The following is a 16,742-nucleotide window of genomic DNA, read 5'->3' as shown; positions in this document are numbered from 1 at the left end:
TCCAAAAGCTGTTTTAGGAGGCACTGCCCTGCAGGGGGTCCAGAAGGGCCCGGGACATATACTCACCAGCAACAGGGCTTCCAGCTGGTTAATGTAGATCTCTTCGCTGGCCAGGAACCCCGAGAGCACCAGCTTCCTCATCTCCAGGCCTTTCCCTGCTTCCACCTGTACAAAAGCAAACCCAAAGCCACAAATGATGAGGAATGAAGCCCAAATCTCAAGTGGCCCGTTTTCTTGTTTTTTTGTTTTTTTGTTTTTTCCTCTTCTTTAACACTTTCATGGGGGATAAAAGCCAGATAAACTTGGGAAATACATAAATGTAAAAGGAAAAATAATCATCCATCTTCCTACTACTAATCTCTAGTTTTGTTTCCCTCCCATCCTGTTTTCCATGTTTCCTTACTTGATATTCATCCATCCATGCATCTATCCACCCATCCACCAACATATTTAACCTTATAAAATTCAGCACGATAACAAAGGGCCTGACCTCATGTGGTGGGGAGGATACAGAATTATGGCAGTGGCAGAGCATGGTCCATCGGAGAACACACAGGGCTCAGAGGGGGCACCAAGAGGAAGTGATGTACAAGCTTCCTTTATACAGAGAGTGGTTGGAATTGGCCACTGGAGTCCCAGCTGTGGCCTTCTAGCTACACCTCTGACTTATCTTTTTGTCCCTGAGGTTCAGTCCCACAAGAGGTGTTGGTCATGGGGCCGTGAACACCAAAGCATTTCCTGACTGCCTCACTGTATAAGCTGCAGTGTCAACAGACCTACAGGCCTCCTCTCAACTCCAGAGCTCCTTCCTGTTCCTCTGTGAAGATCATGCCCCATGCAGCCTTAAATGCCCATTTACTAGCACAGTGCCTGGGATAGAGAAAGTGTGTGAAAGGAAAACATTTTTTCCTGCCATCCAGGATCACCAAGGGCCATTCCTAGCCTCCTCCCTTTTCCCTTCCCTCTCCCACCACCCTGCCACATTTAGTTCCCAAGCCCTTCAAAGCACTCTTGCTGATCTCCTACAAGGACTTCCCTTGTGTCCCGCCCTCCCCTCCACTGTGCTCCAGGTCCACAGCATCCCACGCCGCTGTCAGGATTCTTCTCACTGACCTTTCCCTCCCATCCACACAGCAGAGCCAGGTCAACCTGTTGAGAACGCCACTTACACCTCATGCTTGTTAAGGCCTTAATATCAACCCTGAAAAAATGTGATTATGTGGGGATTCAATTAGGTTATTTATCCACTTATTTATTCATTCAACAAATATTTACTGAAAGGGGAAACGAGCATACATTAGATCTCGTTCTCATGTGGCTTATAATCTAGTGGAGAAACAGCTGTATTATAAAAAAACAAGTAAATATATGACTATACACTATGATATGGGATCCAGGTTATTCTTTACTTGGACACCTTCAGTGGCACCTGGGGCCTCTCCCTACCCTTCCAGAGCTCTTTGTCTTCTCAAATGCCAGGAGTGTTCTAGCTTTTGAATTTCAGTTTTTGCTACTCCTGTTGCCTAAAATGTCTTCTCCCACCCCAGCTCTTCTTGTCTAAATGCCAGCTTGCTTGATGGCACAGCTGGTCTCTGGCCTGCGGCGTCAACTCCTACAACCTGGGAGTCTGCAGCACCTTGTTACCTGTTACAGATTTCCAAGGGCTGAAGCACCTGCAACACATTCCCCTGCACACTCCTGAAGCCCAGCACCATGTGATACCCCTAGAAAGGGGCACCTAGCATTCATTAGCCTTGCCTCAAGTCCTTTCTACTCTCCCCATTTAGCCCTCAAATCCCTCATAGAGGCTACTCTATTTTTTTCATCCTACAATTGGAAACAACAAACCAGGCTTAAAAGAGGGAAGAGACTAACTAGCTCAGGATCACACAGCTAAGAAAGCTCAGAGCAGAGTCCTTGAACACCAAGCTTCATGCCCGCCCACTGCTCTGATGATTTCTTTGGGCTTGTGTTCCTTTTCCAAGCATCGCTGGATTACCTGGAATCTCAAACAGATCCCTTTCTGGGCCTCAAATGCACAACCTTAACACAGGATAGAAGGGTGTATGCAGCCATCAGAATCCTAAATCCTGAAAGAGCTGCTCCCCCCTCTAGCCCCCCACCCCCACCCCGTGGCATGATTCCCAGGTGTTTCCATCCTTTTCCCAGGTGAGAGAGTAATCCTTGGCCTTCCATCAGCTACCCATTTAATAGATCTGTGCTAGAGTCTGAAATGCTATCTGACCCTATGGTAGAAGAAAATGTTCTGCTAAAGACATACACATTCTACCCCCAAACCTGTGACTATTGCCTTATATGGTAAAAGAGACTTCCTGCTGTGGCTAAATTAAGGATTTTTAGAGGGGGAGATGCTCCTGGATTATCCAAGTGGACCCTATGTAATCACAAAGGTCCTTATGAGAGGGAGGTAACAGAGTCAGAATCAGAGACAAGTTCATGTGACCCCAGCGGGGGCGCTGTGACTGACCTTAAGATGCTACACTGGTAGGGCCTCCCCTGTGGCGCAGCTGTGACAAAGTTCGATCCCCAGCTGCTGTCCCACATGGCGCGCAGACCTCAGCAGTGTAGGCTTCTGACTGTACCCAGTGCTTGTATAAGAAGCATGAGATGCTACACTGGTAGCTTTGAAGACAGAGGAAGAAGCCATAAGCCAAGGAATACAGGAAGCCTCTAGAAGCTGGAAAGGAAAGGAAGTAGGTTCTCTCCTCTTGAGCTCCCAAAAGGAATGTAGCCCTGCTAACCCCTTTAGACTCGTAAGAGAATAAATGTGTGTTGCTTTGAGCCACTAAATGTGTGGCAATTTCTTTCAGCAGCATTAGAAAACCAGTATGGACGCCAAACTTTAGGGAAGAACAATGGTTATTTATTGATGGCTTCAAGTACTTGAAAGCACAGTTCTAAGTGCTTTTCATGGATTAAGTCACTGGAATCTGGAAGGTATTTTCATTATTCTCCCAAGGCAGAGAGTATAGCTGCCTGGAGTGGTGGCCTTGCAGACAGGTAGGGGGCACACTCTCCTAGTAACAAGGTCAGAGCTGGAGCAGGGCGCCAGCCCCAGCTCCTCAAGGTCAGATCCATGGTCACCTCCCTAAACGCTGCATAAACGCAGCTGCGTCCCAAGCTGGACAAAATGGGAACTGGCCCTCCTTGTTAGGGGCTAGCACCCCACCCCCAACTGTGCTCCATTCCCCTCCTGTTCCTTGCCAACCAAAGATTTGCCTGAGGGTCTGGAAACACTCTCTAAAGGAAGTCACTCAGGGCATACCGTGAGCTGAATTGTAGAGGTGGCTGGACCAGGACTGGGCAAAGAGCTGGTGGTTCACAGCCTGCCCAGCCTTTACCCATCCTGGTATAAGCATGGACCTTGTTGTCAGCCCCTTTGACAGTCCATTTCAGCAAGATGCTCTCTTCAAGAGACTTCCTACTGCAGAGTCCAAACTTGAAAGAGCTCTCCAAAAAGCCACAGTCAAGAGTCCCCACTCTGTGCCACATTCATTATGAAGTGCTGGCTGGCATGGAAGTGACGGAGAGCTTAAGGACGTGAAAAAAATTCTGCAAATCTCACCAACAGGAGGCCTGTTACTCAGGTAACACCAAAAACCTCTTCCATTCATTTTTTCTTTCCTCAGACCCCACATGTTCCTGCTTTAGAATTATCTGGAAATTCACAATTGTTTCTCCAATTCATGTGGATTATTCTTGTCTTATAAAATATCAGGGTTTGACATTCATTCATTCCGCAATGTTCTCCCAGCACTGGTGAGACAAAGTTGAGTGGGACAGTCTCTGCTCCCAATGAGCACTCCACAGGTGCCCACATGCCCAGAATCCCTGGGGTAAGTTCTCTAGAGAGTTCAGGGCCACCCCCCCCCCCCCCCGCAGCTTTGCAGCTTGCTTGTCCCCCAACACAGGAAAGCTGCTTTCTGAGTAACATTGTCCCCACTTCCTCCCCAAGTGGAGCTTATGAAATGAAGCTGCAGGGGCTCATTCATCTTCAGTGTTTTATACAATCTACTAGGCTGACAGTCTGTCAGCCTGGGGACCCCAACTCCAAGAGGTCAAGTCATTCTGATAGGGACACAATCTGTAAGCAAGGCTTAGCCAGTTCTGGCCTGATCCCCTACAGAGTTTAGAGGCTAAATAAAGACTCCAAAGGTTTGGTTCTAGGCCAAGCCAAGAGACAAGCTCCCCAGGAGTTCTGATCTCCAAGACAAGAATGAGGCAGGACTAGCTGCAATTCAAAGCCTTAGCTAAGAGGCTGCAGACAGCAGAAGGCAGCCCATGGACCACACCAGCTTGAAGGAACACCCAGTAGGATCTGCTCGGAGCAGATCCACAAGGTTTAGGGGTTACACCCATGCCATGCATTGACCTCAGGATGGATAGCTCCTCTCCGAGCTAAGACAATGCAGGGACATCCAGCCATTTTCTTCCCTCCCTAGGACTAGGCACAGGGATGGTCTCTTGGCTATTTCCTCCTCAGCAGTACATAGAGCAGAGAGGAGAATGGCAATTGCTAGAGGACAAAGCGCAAATTCTAGCTGCCCCACCCTCCTGATATAGCCTGCGTATCCTGTACTCCAGGTTCCCTACTGTCTGAAGCTTTAAACAGACCCCACAGGGCCCAGCAGTATTTGCAAACTTCAGTTGCTATTCATATCCCACCTTTGCAGTTTTGTGATACTCATACCACCTGCACTAATATTTACTTGGGACTAATCTTTACAACTTAGTTTTTAAAAGCACAGTCTTAGCCCAAGCATTATATTTGAAATCCCAGGAAAGATATGCAAGTCATGTTTTTCTAATATACATTAAAATATATACCTAATTATAAAGTTTAAAAAATATATCCCGGTGCCACCTTAAACCATGTCTCAAGTAATCATATATGTGGCCCACATTTCAGAAAACACCCACGTGGGGGACAAGGACATGGTTGCCACTGCACATGGGAGAAAAGACCTGGTCAGGTAAAACAAAAAACATAGGCGATTCAGACAACCCATTAAAAAACTGGCACAGAGTAACACCAGAAGGGTTAATCTGCATTACAAAAGTATTTTTATTCCTGATAAATGAGTTCCTTTAAATAGCAGCTTTTATATAGCAAGGCCCCTATCAGTCCTATGTATCTTAAAATAGAATAGCAAGAAAGATTTTTGGGAAGTAGCACCATCACCCCCCAGTCTGCAAAGTGTTGTATATAAGTATTTGCATTATTATTAGTTTACAGATCATTAACTCCTCAAAGGGAAGTCTGGACTGAAGGCCGTAGCAAGCTCTAGCTCTAGACATCTTTACATCTGTCTTTCAGGAAGATGAAGCATTTTGGAAATTACCCTGAAAACAAGATTGATTTATGGAACCTGCATTTGGGCACATGCTCAGGAATACAACTGCTGTTTAAGGTAAGTACTCCTGATGTAAAGTAATAGCACAGAGAACTGCCTTGGATTCCTACCAACTGCCAAGAAAAGTCCAGCATACTGGAGTGTGCAAAGATGGTCCGCAGCCCCGGACAGGGGCACACCTTCCAGAAATGAGCCTGACCACACGCGAGCACCCAGTCCAGCCCTGATTCAACTAGAAGTGATCTCCCTTCCTCTGAATTTGGCACTCCTTCATCAGAACCCTCCCGTGGCCCTGACGTCTTTCTCTTTATATTCCTATTATCTGTGTACCTGCCCCTTGCTCTGAACTGTGAGCTCTGTGAAATAGGACCACGCCTTATTCACCTTATCTCCTCCTCAGTTCCAGGCAGAGTGTTTCAAATAGGACACAACCTGACAGTATCTGTTGAATGACTCAATTAATTTTCTTCCTACCTCTCTGCAATCGCCTAGCTTCTTTTTCTCTAAAGAGATGATTAAGCCTGCCCTCTCTAGGGGGCATCTTAGAGGTATTCAGGCCAACACAAGGGACCTGGAATTCCCTAACACTCAGGAAAGGCTCCCATCCCCCATGTTGGAGACAAATCTTAGGATTATCGAGGCAGCAAGGTAGAGGGGAAGGCCACTGGGCACTCATGAGGAAGGAGGAGGGTTTTTTAGGTGTGATGTGTTTCCAGGCTTTCTAGGGTCCATGTGCTGCCTTCATAGAACACCTCTGAGATGGAATAAGGTCAGGGACACAGTACAGCCTTAGTGCATCCCAAGGAGCCTCACTCAGTCCCAAATTCACAGGGCCGGAGCCATGCACCAAGCACTATGCAGCACTCAGCAATGAATACAACATGGCCCTTGTCCTTGAGGGTGTCTTAGAGTTCTGAATCTAAACAGAATGAAGTATGAGCTAAGACGAGGGTCCAGAGTAACAGTGAACCCATAAGGCAGCACATGAACAGGACCCCATCTGTGCTGGAGAGGGTTTCTCAGAGAAGATCTGCTAGGAACCCCATATACCTCCCATCCACACACTAGTAAGTTCCCAGCCGCGCTTTTGATTCAAACCAGACTTCCCCATCCTGTTTGTGATGGGAGACTGGTGAAACCCTAAGGGCAGAGGCCGTCACAGGCCCAATGAGATATAAAGCCCCAGTACTGCAGGCTACACCATAAGAGAGAACCAGGGGTGGGGCTCTAGCCACTGCCAGCCTCCCATTAAACCTCCTCTCAGCTCCACACCCAGGCCCACAGCTACTGCTCCACCCAGACTCAATACACCAGCCATCTACATGGGTATGCAGTCTATTTTTACTTCCATCAGCTCCTCTTCAGAACCACACTTAGTGTGGGTGGGGCAGGGTTGTGATCCCCACCTTCACAGGGGACAAAGAGGCCCAGGAAGGTTTAGTGGCATCCTCCTGCCCACAGCGGTGTTCTGGGGCAGTGTTGCCTGGGGAGACAGGCCCAGGGAGGCACACCAATGGGCCATCTCTGTTAGGAAGCCTGGCTTGCAATCTGCAGCCTCCCTGCTGTCTGTTCTCACTGGTCCTTCCTTCTAGTCACAGGAAAGATAGCAAAAGGCTGAGGTCAGAGCTCTTAGAAGTGGGCCCAGGTGAAAGAAGGGGATCCCTGTGGTGGGCCCTTGCCAGACTCAGGCAGTGCCTCGTGGTTTCAAAGGGGAGTCCTGCCCCTGGGGGGAGAGGGTAAAGACACAGCAAGGGAATTGATGCAAATACTCCAGCCTGCTCTATCTTCGAGGTAACTTCTATGACCGGAAGGGGCATTGCTGCAAACAATGGCCACAGTTCCAGAGTGAGTGTGCTGGGGTCCAGCAGATGCTTCCTGCCAGTGCCCACCTTGACAAGCACCTCCCACCTGGCTCCTGCCTCCAAGTCAGCTGTTACCACCCTCTCTTCAGCTGATCCAATTCTTCCCCTTCAAGGGAGCCTGGCAAACTCTGGTTGCCCAGCACTCTAAATGCTTTCCTGTCCTAGCCCAGATTCATCAAGTCCTCGCTCTCCATGCTAGAAGAGGGTGGCCCCTTGGCATGAACTTCATGAGTGCACTTATCCTACAGTTGCCATGGAAACAATGAATTATTGCCTCTTGGTTTCAGGTCAGCCAGCTCCTCTGGGGCAGCAGGCTCACACCACTGAGCCAGCGCTGCCCACCGGTGACTCACGTCACTGCCAGAGAAAGTCCCCAGCACAGCTGGCCTGGGGAAGGCCAGCAGCCACTCCCCCTGAGGACAACTGGTCCAGGGGGAGGAGGCAAGCCCTGCACCTCTCCCCCAGGAACAGCTGCTCCGGTGCGCAGCCCCTTGAATCCCCTCGCAGGCATGCGCCAGCCCCTCTCAGCCCGAGCGCGGTGCTTCCACTCAGCCATGAAGTTGATGCTCACATCAGCCATTTCTGTCCGCACACAGCTTCGGCAGAGAGCTGCTAGCCCTGCCCCCTCCCCCGAAAAGCATCAAGGGCGTGTCACATTCCCACCTTCACAGTCATCAAGAAGGGGGACCCTGAGCCGGGGCTGGTCGGGGTTCCCAACTCGCACTCCTCCAGGAGAAACACATCTTCATCCTCCAGAACCTTGTCCAAAAAGCCTATTGCCTCCTCTTCCTCTTCCATGGCAGGCGGCGCCGCGGCGGGCAAACAGGAAGCAGGGTCCGCGCAGCAGCAGCAGCGGCAGCGGCGGCAGCACTCCTGCCGCCGCCGCCCGGGAGGAGGCCGGCCGGGAGGGAAGAGCGTGCAGGGCAGGCCTACACCAGCATGCTGGCCTCCCTGGAGTCAGTCCTGGCACCTGGCCACGGGCTCCCGATGAAAGGCTCCATTATGAACCTTTTCCTGCTGCCGCTTCCAGCCCTCCAGAGCGCCGGGGCTGCGGGCCCGCCTCGCGCGCGTCCCCACCCCGAGAAAGGGGAAGCGGGTCTTCCAGCGCAGCCCCGCCGGCCTCGGCTGCCTCTCGGCGGGGAGCTCCTCCGCCGCGGCCGCCGCGATTCGGAGCCGTCACGGGGAGAGCGCGCGCCGGCGGAGCAGGAGGAGGCGCCCCAGCGCGCCCGCCGCGGCCCTTCCTGCTGTGCGCGCCGGCCCGGGTGCAGGCGGGGCCCGCGCGCCCTCCGTCGCCGCTCCCCGAGCTCGGTCCAGGCGCCCCGCCGCCGCCGCCGGCCCCACAAATCCCGCCCTTTCTGGACTCCGAGGTTCACGTTTGCTATTAATACACAGGAAATGCACGACTTGACTTGTGAGGTGGAGCCGTTCCTTTCCGTGGTCACCCGGCCAGCCAGCTAGAGGAGGCTTCTGGAGCGCGGAGGAGGGGCCACGAGGCCGCAGACGGGCCGGGCGCAGGGGGAGGTCTGCTAGCGAGAGACAGGCTTTATTTACAGCCCCTCACCAGAGCCCCGAGCAGGCAGGGGGCGGAGCGGAGGAGCAGCTGCCAGCACAGCCTCTTAGGGACCGGGTCAGAGTCGCCTCGGGAGTCCCCAAAAGCCTCAGTCCTCTTCTCACCTCTGCTTCAGGCTCTTGACACCTTGGCGGAGGGGAGGCCAAAGCTAGGTGAGAAACCACAGTTTTCACCGCCTACAAGGTTGAGGACACAGTGCTCAGAGCACAGGAGCCTGACCGGCCTCACAACAGAAGCACAAGTGCCAGTCAGGGTCTGCAGCGGGGGGCTCGGCAGGCAGAGGCCGTGTTGTCACATCTACTCACACGTGCGTGCTGCGGAAGCTAACACTATCAAGTCCTTGGGGTCTTTCCCCTTAGCAAGGAGGGATATACACAAACGGTCAGCCCCACTAGGGGAGAGCACACATCACCCAGGGCAGGGAGCACCCCTTGGCTTCTTCAAAGCTCCAGAAGCTAAATCCATCCAGAGGGTGAAATGCCCATTCTGGTTCCCTGGCCCTGACTGGGACAGGTACATAGGCCTATTCTTATAGGGGAGAAGTTTAGAGGCAGCACTAAAGAAAAGCTCTTTCACAGCACAAGGCCCAGGGCAAAGTTGGCAAACTCCAGCACTCATGAGGGTGCAGGTAAGATGGGTCAGCGAAGTGAGCCAGGTAGGGACTGGGTGAACTGAAGAAACAGCCACTCAGCTCTGGCTGGCAGTCAGGAGCAATGCAGGTTCAAGGTTATCCCATCTCAGATTATTCAAGAGAAAATACAAATCTGCATTCTTAGGTGAAATCTCTCCATTTTAAAATGGTAAATAAATTTCATTAAAATACCCAAGCCAGTGCAATCTATATGAAATACAACTGTGAACTGAATGTGGCTGAGAGACTGGTTGCCACCTTTTTTCTTATAACTGGTAGTTTCTTTGAAGGAAGGTGAAGAATTGTGGGGAAGGACGGATGGGTGAGTGGGGGTGTCCCTCAATATCTCATCTGTCCCATCTCTTCACTGGACCTGGCATCTTGGAATCAAATTCAGCTTCACACACTACCAACTCACCACTGAACTTTGCAGACTTGTATAATTGAAGCCAGCAACCCGGTAGATCAAGTAAAAACAGGATGCTGGGTGGTAGGCCCTGAAGCTCCAGCCCACTTAAGCCCTTTTCAACCTTGTCTCCTCAACCTTGTCTCTAGCCAGGACTCCCTCAAAATCTAATTCATGCTTCCAGCTCTCAATTCTCTCTCCCAGTATGCCGTGGCCAGGACTAGCGAGTATGGGTCTTAGTGATGTGGTGTCTGAGCTGTGTCTGCCACCAGCATCCTGCCACACATGTCACGTCCCATTGGGGGCAACTGTATATCCACAGGGAACTCTCTGGGAAACGAGTTCCAAAGGAGGATCAACCATGCACCATCTTGAGTCCCCCTGGTATCACTGCCTCTCTTCTCCACCAGGCACCCCTGCTGAGGTCAAGCTGAGAGGAGGGTTAAGAAGGAGAGAGGAAGGAGAAGGAGAAGAATGCACATGGCTTCTTATCTGAAACCCCTCCCCCCCCCCCCCCCCCAGTGTCTGGAATCTCTGAGCTCTGGTTGAGGGCCCATTTGGTTAGAGCAGAGAACCTGTCCTTGTCACTGGCCTATCACCAAAGCTAAGATGTAGACCCAGCATTTTGGGGTAGGCTCTCTGGGCCCTCTCTGGGCCCTCTCTGAGCTTCAGGACTGACAGGCCCTGGTAAGAGCTTGGCCCACAGGGTTCCACAGAAGTACACTCCACTCTGTACCCTGCCTTCTCCCTCATTCCCTGGTTTTCCCCTGTAATTGCCCTGCTTGGGTTATAAATAGCTGGGCACATCTGAAGGGCCCTTTCAGCCACAATTCCTCATTTGGTTTGGGCAGGCAAGGTTTGGGAACAACCAAGCCTGGCACTCCCTAGGGCACAAGTATGCCGGCCAAGGGCTCTGTGCCACAGTTTCTGTCTCCTGCCCTGCAGGTGCCAAGCGCATGGCATGGGCTGCTCCTACCATTCAGACAAGCAGGTGACTTCGTTGTAGGGTGTAAAATCCCAAGGGCGCCTTCTGTGTCCGTTCCCCCACCCAAGGAGGCATGAGGTGTCATTTCTTCCCCCAAACCTTAAAAACATCTCAGAAGCTGCTCCCTGAACATCCAAGACATCTCTACCCCACCCACCCCACCCCAGTCGGCTGGAAATTCCAGTGAGTAACCAGAATGCCCTTCCATCTCCATTGGGCACTCAGACTCCACTGAGAGGCCTTCAGTCCTCCCCTGGAGGGGAAGTGACTCACAAGTCCCACAGTGCTCCCTCCCTTCCCCCTACAATGCCCTGAGCCAGCCCTGGACTCGAGAGCTTCCTCCCAGCGCCCCCATACTCTGCCTGGTTCAGCCTGGCTCCTGATCCTCCCTCCCCAGAGAAGCTCACTTCAAAGGCTCCCAAGCTGCATTATTCCAAAGTCAGAGCCTACCTCTTTGACTCTTCTGCTTCTCTGCAGGCTGGACTTTCAGATCCCTTGGCTCCCATGGCCATGCAGGTACTGTTTCTTGCCACTCTGATTTAGGTTGGACTGTCTTTCTCCTGCTTCTTATAAATGTGGAGTCACACCACCCACCGCTATACCCAGGACCAGCCTCAACCCTCTGCTCTCTACCCTTCTCATCCTAGACCAAGGCAGCCCATCACTAGCTGCTCCTCCAGCATCTCGTTCAGTTCCAAGCTGCGCTGTTGGATGTTCTCACTTGGAATTCCCAGCCACAGCTCCTCAACTCCAGACCAAGTGGCCCTCCCCCGCCCAAAACCCGGCTTCCTCTTCTGGCTTCACCACTTCTGTTGGCAGAGCCACCATCTTGTGACCCTTCTTACCTCAGGCCCCACATCCCCTTTACCAAGTCCCTTTGGCTCTTCCTTCTTTTTCTTTTCCAAAGCCACCCCACTACCAAGATTTTCAGCATCTCATACCTACACCACCACAACAATGTTGCATTTTGACTCCTGATCTTACCTGTCCCCTTATCTGTTCATTCCTCTGTTCATTCACACCCAGAGGAAGCCTGGGATCACAATCACACAAATCTGGGAGATGGAGCCCTTGCATTAGAGTGCTCTCAGCCTACAGGGAGGACACATGAGTGAACGAGGCAGTGCACTCCCTGGTCAGCACAGTGAGGACACAGGACAAAGGCGCACCCTGCCTCAGAGGAAAAGCTTGAATGGCATACTGGAAAGAAAGGGAAAGAAAGGGAAAGAAAGGCTTCCCAGGCAGAGAAGAGAGGCTTGTAAGGAACACTGAGCGCACAGCTGGAGGACAGAAGAGGGAAGGGACAGGTGATGGACTTGGAGAAATGGGCTAGAAGGACACCATGGAAAGAGGGTGTGGGCACACAGATGCCTCTAAAAGCAAGGGGTGTGCATTAAGATCCCTGACATTCACCAAACCCACATTCTCAAAGTCAGTGATGGGTCACCCCCTCAACCCACTGGGCTTTCCTCACATTCATTCGACAGCCCTTCACTCCCCTCCCCACTCAGTCAAGGGGAATCAGTGCCTGTTGAGGACAGGCACTGCGCCAGCATCCAGAACGTGGCCACAAACAGGGCACTCTGTCTCCCTCCATGCAGCTGACCATCTCAGGGACAGACATAGTGAGCCACCCCAGGATGACAGGGGTGAGGCCCATGGAAATATCTATTGTGATTTTACATGTTCAAAACCTCTGACCTAGCAACTTCACTTTAAGGGACTCTTATGTAGAAATATTTCTACAAGAACATAAATATCAATGTACAAAGATGCCCCCTGCAGTGATGTTTACAACACTGAAAGGCTGGAAACAGCCCAAACTTCTTAAGAAGAGGATTGGTTAAATGAATACAGTACATTCATAAAATGAAACACTGCATGAAGTCATGAAGGAGAATGAAGTAGGTGTTTAATTACTGACATGCTAGATGTCTAAGACTTTCTAGGTAAGATAACAAAAGCAAACTGTGTAACAGTACCAGTGTGTGATCCCACTTAAAAAGATATATAAGGGAGTTTCCCTGATGGCCTAGGGATTAAGTCTCAGACCTATCACCTCTAAGGCCTAAGTTTGATCCCCTGCCAGGGAGCTGACCCACATGGTCCACCAGACCTCTCTTCTCTCACCCGCTGCTCCCCTTATCAGTATATTTCAGTGTATCTGCCTGGTCTGCTCCCCACTCTGTCTCTGGTGAATCACCCTCTGCACCTCTGGCCTATACCCCAGATCTTCTATGCAAAAAAATAAAAAATAAAAAAAAAAGAGGAAGAAGGTGAAAATTATTTAAAAAAAAAATACACGTATCTCACATGGAAAAAGGAAAAATACACAACCAACTCTTAACAGAAGTTCTCTTCCTTTATTATAGATTTCTGTAAAGTTAGAATTACTGGTGATATAATCAAGAAAATTAAAGAAGTTAAAAAGGGGCCTCCCTGGTGGCGTAAGGGTTTAAGACACAACCTATGAAGCGATCTGCAGCCACTGCAGCACGAGTTCAATCCCCAACCAGGGAGCTACCCACATGGTGCAGCAGACCTCTACTGACCTGCCCGCTGCTCCCCTCAGCAGTGTATTTCAGTCAGTCTGCCTGTTCTGTTTCACACTCTGTCTCTAGTGAATTGTCCCCCCGCCCTGACACCTCTGGCCTGTACCCCAGTTCTTGTATGCATAAATAAATAAATCTTTAAAAAAAAAAGAAGTTAAAAAAAGAAATGTGGTAAATGCTATGATTGGGAAGTAGAGTGAGTTCTGGAGGCACAAGATAGCATGTGCCACAGCAAAGGGGATGGGGTGACAGAGGGTCTCTGGAAGAGGCAACATTAAAGTGCATACCTAAAATGAACAGGGGTTAGCCATGCTGTGGCATAATGAAATGAGTTCAGTCTGGGTTCATTTATTCATTCAGTTGATATTTACTGAGCCCCACTATGAGCCAGGCCCAGTTTTCGGCATTAGAATTTGCCAAGAGCCCCACTGTTTTGTTACAAAACTGACAAACTGCCTCACATGGTGCTCATATTCTAGTTGGGGGTTGGTAAATGAGATAGGCAGGGGTGAAGTAGCCAGGAATGAAGTGGCCAAGGCCAGGTCATCGAGGCCTTGACAGCATTACTAAGTGTTGGATTTTACCATAAGAACAAAGGGAAAGCATTGAAGGTTTTCAAGCAGGGAGTAGTGACATGACCATTCCCACTGACATCAGATTCCTTTTTCTGAAGCATTGCTCAATCTGTGCCATGCAGGAAGCCACCAAGTCAGTCCAGATATGGCAGTGGGTACTTCTGATGATTCAACCTGATCAAACTATTGACAACAGCTTCTGCCATTCATTGCCATCCCCTCTTTCCCACTCCCCACAAAGGACTGGACACATTCTCACCTCCAGGCCTTATCCTTAGCTTGAAGCCCCCACACCCTCCTCTCTGCCTATCCTTGGCCCTCCCAACTTTCTTGGCAGAAGCTCAAGCCCCACCTCCAGATTTTCTGGAGCTCCACAGACCGGTGGCCAATGAGAACTGACTCAAGGGCAGGCGTAGTTAGTTAAAGTTGCAGATGGAATCAGGTTCATCATCTCCTAGATATAATCATTCTCTTTCCTCTGTCTTCCCTCTCTGTTACATTAGTCACTCCAAAAAGTGTGTATAGAATTTAATTACATAAAGCAAATGTTGGCTATCAGCCAGTAATGACACTGTTTATAGAATAAAACAAATAAAGAAAAACAAAAAACTCCCCTAGATTCTGGATGTGAACCCTAGCTCTGCTTCTTGCTAGTTGTGTGACCTTGGACAAGTCATTTTAACTTCCTGGGCCTCAGTTTTCTCATCTTCAAAATAAGGATAACTAGAACAGCAAGTCTAGGGTTGTAGTAAGGACCTAGTACAGGTAGGGTAGTGTCAGGCATAAGTTAAGCCCTCAGAAGACACCTCCTCTTTGATGGTAGTGGTGAGGAGGAGTATGAGGAGTACAGAGTGGGGAGCCCAGTCCACTCACAGTCTCACCTTGTACCTCTTCCAATGAACCCAAAGCCTCAGTCACACCAGAACATTTTTTTCCTCAACCTTCCAGAGGTTTTCCCACATTCTGGGACATCCAGGCCCTCTTTACCTAGAATGTTCTTCCTGGTCAATGCCCAGGCAAAACACCACCTACTCTCTGAGGCTACCTCCTCCATGACTCCCTCCTTGATTGTTCCACTGGGTGTCACATGACTTCCCCCTTGAGACATTGTACATCTATCTCAAGGCTGTTGCAGAGATAGCCTTGAATAGAAGAATTGTGGCTCTAAGGGCTCTGAGGTTAAGAGGAAGGAGGGAGGGAAAGGGTGGTGTTTGAGAAAAAAAAAAAAAAAATCATGTTATTTTCTTCTTAACAAAAAGAAACAAAATGATTGTGGGAATATGCCTGTGGGGGAAGGTAAGAGGAAACCTCTTACTCCCCATAGCACCCAGAACAGTATTTTATAAAAAGCAAGTGCTCAGAAAACACTTAGCGAGTAGAAATGACCACAGAAAACTTGCAGAGCAAGACAAGGGATTGCCCAAGATAAAAGGTTCAGATTGGGTGGAGGTTTCTATGGAAACTGATCATATGATACGGGCTCCCTAGGGTTAAAGGGAACCCACAGTCCTACCAATGAAGGAATGTCCTCTCTACCTTCAGTTACCAGCCTCTGCTTGAATCCTTCCAGGGAAGGGTTCCAAGAACAGGAAACTCACTGCTTGTCCTACTACTGGGCAATTCTAATACTTGAAATATTCTTTTAATATTTACTCAAATATTATCTCATGGTAACTTTGTCCTTATCCTGTCCTCCAGGGCAATACAAGATAAATTTTAAGAATTTTAATTGGGGCCTCCCTGGTGGCGCAAGGGGTTAAGACGCAACCTATGAAGCTGTCTGCAGCCACTGCAGCACGAGTTCGATCCCCAGCTACAGAGCAACCCACATGGTACAGCAGACCTCTCTTGACTCACCCGCTGCTCCCTTAGGCAGTGTATTTCAGTAAATCCACCTGTTCCCCATTCTATCTCTGGTGAATCCTCTCACCCCCCACTCTATCTCTGGCCTGTACCCCAGTTCTTGCATGAATAAATAAATCTTTAAAAAAAAGAATTTTAATTGGGTAATCCTTTCACAATATTACATATACAAAGAGTATAAAAGGGGGTAGAGCAAGCAGCCTTCCTTTCTCCCACCTCTGCCCCAGTCACCTCCCTAATAAGATGCCCGCTAGGCTGTGGGATGGCTGGCTTCGCCTCAGCCCTAGGGGCCCACATCATATAACTGGTTTTGCAGGAACATCCACCCAGTCTGAATACTTTGATTTACCTTCCCTGGGAGATCTTTACCAGGTCCTGTAAGCCTCCTGGGATTGTTTTCACTTACTGTCTTCTGAGTACCTATTTTTCCCACTTAGTAAAGGTCCCCAGGGGACTCCATTCCCTCACCCCTCGTAGAGCCACCACTCTACATACTCATGTTGCCAACCTCTTTCTAGACCAGTGGTTGTCAACCAGGGGTGATTTTGCTCCTCAAGACATTCGGTAATGACTGGATACATATGGGCTGTGCTACTGGAAGGGGCAAGGGATGCTCCTAAGCAACCAACAATGTACAGGATAATCTCCCACAACAAAGAATTATCTCTCACACCTGTAAGAATGGCACATCTTAAAAAGATCCTCTAAAACAAGGGTTGGAGAGGATGTGGAGAAAAAGGAACCCAATTACACTGTTGGTGGGAATATGGAAAACAATCTGGATTTACCTTAAACAACTCATAACGGAAATACCACATGACCCAGCAATCCCACTCTTGGGAATCTAGCCACAGAATATGAAACCATCAGCAAAATACTCCATATGTTCCACAATTTTAAAAGTACTATCATTTATAATAGCT

At 49.8% G+C, this 16,742-nt stretch overlaps 1 protein-coding gene across 3 annotated transcripts in view; it reads right to left on the bottom strand.

Moving 5' to 3' along the window:
* The window catches only part of ABR (ABR activator of RhoGEF and GTPase), a 178,499-nt gene that overhangs the window by 74,647 nt on the left and 87,110 nt on the right, over positions 1-16,742 (bottom strand). For 2 of the 3 annotated variants that reach the window (XM_054689027.1, XM_037492050.2), the window contains exon 3: positions 67-165. In XM_054689027.1, coding sequence (XP_054545002.1) covers positions 67-165 — 99 coding nt within the window. Of the gene's footprint in view, positions 1-66; positions 166-7,900; positions 8,352-16,742 lie in introns of those variants that run through there. The other variant, XM_054689026.1, reaches the window with a different exon arrangement.

This window comes from Talpa occidentalis, unplaced genomic scaffold (genome assembly GCF_014898055.3).
Source record: "Talpa occidentalis isolate TD23 unplaced genomic scaffold, MPIMG_talOcc4v2.1 talOcc4.7, whole genome shotgun sequence".
Classification (NCBI taxonomy): domain Eukaryota; kingdom Metazoa; phylum Chordata; class Mammalia; order Eulipotyphla; family Talpidae; genus Talpa; species Talpa occidentalis.
This window is presented reverse-complemented; position numbering and strand designations above follow the sequence as displayed.